The sequence below is a fragment of the Gavialis gangeticus genome, unplaced genomic scaffold, assembly GCF_001723915.1.
Source record: "Gavialis gangeticus isolate Ggan-Ray unplaced genomic scaffold, GavGan_comp1, whole genome shotgun sequence".
NCBI lineage: Eukaryota > Metazoa > Chordata > Crocodylia > Gavialidae > Gavialis > Gavialis gangeticus.
The window spans coordinates 30,289,826-30,296,954 of NW_017729033.1; the positions used below are offsets into that span (position 1 = coordinate 30,289,826).

Genomic DNA, 7,129 nt, shown 5'->3' on the forward strand with positions numbered 1-7,129 from the left:
TTTTTTTTTTTTTTTTTTATTTCTTCCCGGTTTTGCTGAATCTCTAAGGGCAGTGATTATTGAAAGGCTTTTGGCATAAGTAAGGTAGATCCTTTGTTGGTGGTGTTTTGTGTGTAGCAGGCTGGCAAGCTGTAAGGTATTTTTCACACTTCAGGTTTCAAATCCAGCAGAATCTTTCTTGGAGTGAATGTAACGCTGCGAATCTGGAGCAGGCTAGTGAGGCACCACATAGGGATAGGTTCAGATCATCTGGTTGGAAAATAGATTTACTCAACTGCCCAAGGGACTCTTCTTGTTTTGGTTGCTGCATTTCATGATGTCCTCACTCTTCTTCAGTTTAGTCTGAGAATTACTGAGCTATAGGAATTTCTGAAGGGAATAGGGAATAGCCAAATACCGCTCTGCAATTGAAGAGGGTGACACAGAGGAAAGGAAGACTTTTGAACTGCAAAAGAAAACCATTGTGGGAAGAGTATGTGATTATAGACTCCTGTTCTTGGAGTCGCACTTCAGAGGCTGAAAGAGCTTAGCTCATGATGATCTGTTTTCTGAATATCTGCATGTAGTTAGACACACACAGATATGCAATATATGTGTCTTTTGTCTGAATTAAAATGACTCTGGATCTCGCATCTTATTGTTGGACCAGCACTCTTAAAGGCAAACAGCAAAGTACAAAAAACCCCACATGATCAACTTTTACTTCTTTGTGACATACAAAGAGTATTTTGAACATGTTTTAAAACAGTGGGGGACGACCTTTTAGGCAAGGGTGCCACAAATTATCCCTGCATTCTTCCCAAGTTTCACTCTGATTCCCTTCCCCTTCCCGAACCAGGTGGTTTGCTTTCTGCTTCCTATTCTGTGTTACCTGCCTGATCTGGCGTTCTTGCTTTTTTTCTGTCTGCCCTATCTGTCACTGTGCTGCTTATCCCTTCCCTAGTCTGACATGGAGCCTCCCCATGCTACTTTTGTGGTATGTGTGTTGCAGGGTGGCCAAGCCTGTTTTTGAAAGTTGATTTGTGGCACTTGTTCATTTTTATTTTACCTTTTTAAAATAAAAATGTCATATTCTCTATTCCCTTCACTTTGCTCAGGGAAATTCGTTGAGGACTTGAGTAGTAGTTATAGAAGGCTTTTGTCTGATCTATACTTTGCCATCCTGTATGAAAAGAGATGAACTGTTAGCTTGTGGCCTAAGGTCCACTTTGAAGTTTACTCTCCACCCTTTAGGGTAAGCCGTTACAAAAAAAAGTGTGCCCCCAAACATTTTTACATGAAAAATACTGTCAAAGGGAAGTAAGTTATAAACATAGTTATTACTTTTTAAATTAATCTTTTAAAATATTTTTAATTCTTTCTTCCTTGGCTTGTGGTTTTTTACTGGGAAAGATTTACAAATAATAGGGAGGAAGATGAGTTTCTTATTAAGTGTATAATAAATGCTGTGTTTATTGTAAAATGCTTTTTCTAGGAAAAAGTAAGTATCCATATTTCTTTCTGTGTGCAATGTGTTATGAAAAAAACTGGCTCTATTAACCTATTTGGTCAAAGGTTATTTCTTCGAATCACTGTAAATGAAAGTAGCTCACTCCAAAGAGAGGCTGAGAGAGACTAATAATGAAATAAAAATGTAGCAGACTACACCTAATATTGAGGTTTTCATCTATAGTGTCTTTATTAATCTTTAACCTCAAGGGAATCCATATATGTTGTATACTGGCCGAGTCACTTATTTTTACAGAATAAATGTTTCATTTTGTTCTGCTAGGTAATGCTATAGCCCTGAGCAAATATAAAATGTGTGGTATGTACTGTATTACAAATAATAAAATAGATTTAGAGATTTGAAGTGGGAAAAGTAATTTCTTTAAGAGTCTGATCCAAAGCCAAGGGGAACAACTGTAATGACTTCCGCAGACTTTTCATTATCATCATTTCCATTTCTTCTCAGTTGTATATCAAATCATAGGACACAAGCAAACTCCTGTTGAAGCAAAGGTATACTTGATCCTACCTACTTCACTGCAGAGGTGGAGTGGGCAGGTGGGCTGGATTACATGCTAAGATCTTGTTCCAATCTACATTCTTATCATAAATTCAATTTATGTTAACAATAATATGAATTAAGTTTGAACTTCATTCTGGATACAGTATAGTCTAACAGCTCTTTTTGTGCATGTCTAGGAAATACAACGTGATTCAAATCAAGATCACAAACTGGAACATTCACCATTTCATTCAGGAGACATCTTTAATGAAGATAATCTTCTGAATGATCAATTCATTGATATACTGTCTTTTGAAGAGACTGGAAAGATGCTTCAAGCTTTAGAAGAGTAAGTATTCACAATTCTTGCATTACATTTTATCACAAGGGTTGGCAAAATACAGCCTGCCAAGGGATTTGATCCAGCCCATGGTGGTTCCTTTAGCCCTGCCTGACCCAGCCATAGGGGCCAGCCTGGGCCATGACACAACTGGCCTGTCCCACTCCTCCCATGTGCACAGTGGGGTGGGGGGAGTACAGTTGCTAGACTGGGTTTCCTGGCAGCCCGCGTGGTGCAGCTCACTCTGGCTTACTGTCTCTGCCAGTCCACCCGACACCCACCACTGGGGTTGCCAGACAGCTGATGGGAGACTGGCCCACCCCCGCAGACAGGGTGCGTTCAGACAGGCAAATGGGATAGGGCCATGGGAAGGTGGGGAGCCATGTTGGGGACAGGTGCTGGCTGGGGTTGGGACTGGGATCGCGGGGTGGTGACAGTGTGTGGCCGGGGTCTGGGATAGTGCCACGATTCACCTCCAGAATATCCATGCCCGCAAAACTAGCACCCATCACAGGGACATGCGGGGAGTGGATCACGACTGCCCCAGGCCCCAGCCCTGTGCTGTCACCACTCTGCAATCCTGGCTGCACCTGCTGTTATGCTCCTGGACACCGCTCCCCACCCACCTGCAGCCCCATCCCATCCTCCCAGACAAGCACACTCTGCCTGAGCAGGTCCCAGGCCAGTCTCAATGGAGACCCCCCCCCAGTCCATCCAGCACCCCCAGTGGTGGGTGTGGGGTGGATGGCACAGGGCCAGATAGGACCAATGCTACCCCCCACACTGTCAGACCAGGTCAGCACCACCCTCCACCCCTCCAACAGCTCACCGAAACTGTAAGTGGCTTTCCAGCCCAAATAATTGCCCACCCCTGCTTTATCGGCAAAACCTCTTGGACGCATGGTTTTGAATATCGATTCCTTAATTCTCTCAGACAAATTCTGTTAAGTATGTCTATATTATCTAAGGCTTTTGAAACTTTCATTAAATAGTCAACCACATGAAATAATGCAGTCATATTTTAGAGTACTTTTCAAGAAGAAATTGTTGCTTTATCTAGATCTCAGGCACGTGAGTTTTCCAAATTGGATCAACTTTTAGTTTACTAAAAGAATAGATCTAACCCTCCTGCCTTTAGTTCCTTGAACACACAGTATTTATCACATAAAGAGACACTTTTGCAAGGGGAAGACAATGTTGTAGAGCGTATATTTTATTATGACTGAACACACTTTGCTTTCAAAACAACCTGGCCTTTATCGTATGTAGAAAAAGGGTCCCCACCAGATGCATCTTTTATTGTGCTGCAGGATTTCTTGGCTTTTTTTCAGAGTGCCTTTCATGGCCTTTGTGTGCTTTGATATACCTGGATCAGATCCTAGAGAATGACAATTTGCAGTACAGAAAAGAAAATATTATCTAGATGGTATCAGAAAAGTCTCTGGGCAGAAGCTAGAAATGTTGCCTATTTTGTTGAAAGGCAGGTCAAGATTGTATGACAGACAATGAAGCTAGTAAAGGTCATCTATTTATTCAGCAGAATTTGGTGAAATGTCTGATGTGAAAACTGAGTGGATTTTGTTTGTTCAATCTCATGATCATCTTCTTGAAAATCAAGTAATAATTTGCAAGTAGTTTACTACAAATGCAATAACAGCATGTAGAACCTGAAAGCAAAGTTATGGGAGCATTGGAGTGTGTGCTCACTTTCTGGTTTTGGTTTTCCTGGAAAGTAGCAGATTGTAATGAACAGCTACATTTTTTTGATTAAAAGGAGGAAGTTAAAAAAAATTGAACATAGTCTTCTGAAATGTAGTAATAATATGGGTACTTATTCCTGTTTATTTCTGAGCAGTCTTTGCTGTTGTAGCTGATATAGCTGCTATAAACTATAACAGCAAAGACCTGTTTTCCCCCCTAGAACATAGCTGTTTGGTTCTTAAGAATTGCAGGATTAAATAAATACCCTTTTACTTCATTGTAGTGTTAGTTTATTTGTTGGGGATAAGAAAGAGGATTACTTTGTCTGGGGGTTGGGGGGAGAGGGGAAAATGGTTGTATTTTCACACATGCAACCCACACCTCTTTTCCAAAAATGTGCTGCTGGGAATTGGGGTGTACATTTTAAGCAAGGAAATATAATAATATTAGCTTCTGCAGAATGTGACTTGGTGGTGGGGGGAGAAGCTAGGCATAGGGTGGTAAGAGGACATTGCAGTGAGTGCTGTGAAGAAATCCTCTTCTATCTGTTCCTGGTCTAAGACCCATCCCCCTCCCCCATTGTGCCCAGACCCTTTGTCTTAACCTGTGGAAATAATTTGATAACTGTGGTCACTCCACCAAGGACTGCTGACCACTTTTAAAATGATTGGTTTGCATCCGCAGGGTTCAAATAATGCCTGTTTCTGGTTGGAACCAATGACGAGGTCAGAAAAGTTATTTAAGGGTCAGGCCACCTGGTCTCAGAGAAACTGCTCCTCAGGAAGTCATTTTGGAAATGCACACAGAAGCATGGGGGACAGAGAGAGGAGGATTTCTTTACAAGCACCATGTGGGGCAGTAATAGCTGCTGGCTGTGGATAGTAGGAAGCTGTCCCTCGGAGGCTTGAGCTGCAGAAGCTGCTATTGGCTTTGCTGTATATTTAAAACAGAGGCAAGCCCAGAGTGCTGGACCAGCAACACCTCCTGAATTAGCTGGGTGGTCCCTCAGCTGAATTTCCAGTTGCCGCTGGCCAGGATCAGGATCTCATCTGCCGTGGCAGGTACTGCTGATGCCCACCCAGCTCAGCTTGAGAAGAGAAGAGGGGGTCAGGAAGTCTGGCTTGGTGAGCAGTACCTGTAGCATCCTGCAGTTAGGAGGTTAACAGAGTAGCCATAAAGTTTTGTTCCCCCCTTACTACAGTTGCCTTCATTTCCCCTGGGAAAATATCTTACGTAGCAGTATTTTCACAGACAGATTTTTTTTCTTTATTCTGCCTTTTGAAAACAAGATGCACATCTGTTTATTTGGAGGTGTATTATATGTGAGAAAATAAGGTATTTAATGGATGTTTTGCATCTAAGATATGCAGTAGCTGAGAAGGGTACAGATGCTTGCAATCCCCTTCAATAGGATTGTTTATATATCTGGACTTGTACAATGGCATTAAAACCTCAGCTTGTCTTGGGGAATATACATTTTTAAACAGTCTTCATTTTAAAAACAAACCTTTGTCATACTTTTAACAGCTTTCCTTACAAATTATTTTCCTTTTCTGCTGCTCATTAGTCATGTTTCTTTCAGTCCCATTTATCTTTCCTTTCCCCAGCCCTTTCCCTCAGCTGACAGTTTGAATTTCTATAATTGCTTTTAATGTTTTTTATCATAATATGAAAAAGCTTTCTGCGGCAGTAGTAGAATTTGTATACAGAACACCTATAATCTAGTGAAGCTTCAAGGGAGGTCTTCTAAAAAAAAATCTTTGACAGGCTGTTTTGAGAGCTGTTTAGCCACGGGGCAGCATACGTGTGGAAAATGTTGTTAAATGCCTAAGGGCTAAATTCTCTTTCCCCTTCACACACCTTAGCGGCATGGGCTAAGCATGGCTGAGATTGCTCTGCAACCCTCCCCTTGCAGCTGGCCGACTGTGTCTTGCATTTAATATTCATTTGATAAACAGCTTTAGGGAGAAGAGACTTAGGCTGTAACCCAGGGCCTCTTCCCTTCCAGAGAAGCATCCATCTAATTGACATGCACTACCCCTGGTATGCTCTGCTTCTAGCTTCAGATATCTTCCCCACTGGACTACCCAGTGACCAGCTTCGACTGGAGGTTCCTCTAGGCAGTCTGCCCTATCGCCTGGTCGCTGGAATTCTTTACTGAGAACCAGCAGTCACAGGTTCAAAATCCCCATAGGTGAGGAGACCGAGAATCCAAGTCTCCCTGGGCAAGTGCCCTATTCACCATGGTATTGGGCTAAATGATGGCAGAGTCCTCCTCTTCTGGTGTCAGATACCCACTAGTTTTGGTTTTGCTGCAACTGAAGTTTTGGGGCTTGCTGAGATTTACATGCATGCCTAGGCAATTCTGTTCTCTTCAGGCAGCTATGTGACCATTATACAGCCTATTGAACATGCACAGTAGGAAAGCAGGATGTGAGCTTAGCTACCCTGAATCCCAAACTATGCAAAAGTACAGGGAAACTACAGCTACATTAGTGCCACTTCGACACGTGAAGGGGAAGTATGTTCTGTCTGTAAGTGATCTGGCTTCCATAGTTGGTTTGTTGAGTTGGCAATTTGCTTCAAAGCAGAAATGCAAAATAATGACCTACCCCTCTGAAATGTTCAAACAAGAAAAGAAGGGTTTTTTCCCCAGCTCTAAAATAAGAGAAAACAGCCTGTATGGGCTTAAAGAGCAGCAGTAGAAAGGCCTGCTTTTCCTTGGTTACTGCATTGTTCCCCCTTCCATGCTGCACAGGCATGTTCCCTGCCTACATACACACACACAACCAGTGGCATGACAGAGTTGGCACCCAGGGCAAACCCTGCAGGAGAGTGAGGGGGCGTGGGTTGGTGTGCAGTTCCAAGGGCCGGGTTACACTGGTTCTGAGTGCCAGGGGCACATGGGTTCTGCGAGCAGGGTGGGGGCGCACAAGTGCTGAGAGTGGGGGCAGGAGAACAGGAGCTTTACCTATGCTGGCACTCCTGAACAGTCTTGACTGAGATGCTGTTGCGGCTGCAACACATGCTCTGCCTGCCCTAGCTGTTGCTCTTAAAGAAGCAGCAGCAGCAGCAGCAGCAGCAGCAGCAGCAGCAGC

The 7,129-nt window shown here is 43.1% G+C and overlaps 1 protein-coding gene and 1 long non-coding RNA gene across 3 annotated transcripts in view; one reads left to right on the top strand and one right to left on the bottom strand.

Moving 5' to 3' along the window:
* EVC2 (EvC ciliary complex subunit 2) overlaps positions 1–7,129 on the top strand; it is a 192,506-nt gene that overhangs the window by 59,269 nt on the left and 126,108 nt on the right. For both annotated transcript variants that reach the window (XM_019526310.1, XM_019526311.1), the window contains exon 8: positions 2,188–2,339. In XM_019526310.1, coding sequence (XP_019381855.1) covers positions 2,188–2,339 — 152 coding nt within the window. The remainder of the gene's footprint in view (positions 1–2,187; positions 2,340–7,129) is intronic.
* Positions 4,644–7,129, bottom strand: part of LOC109303923 — a 23,976-nt gene continuing 21,490 nt past the window's right edge. The window contains exon 3 of the long non-coding RNA XR_002099264.1: positions 4,644–4,791. This is a non-coding gene — a long non-coding RNA (uncharacterized LOC109303923). The remainder of the gene's footprint in view (positions 4,792–7,129) is intronic.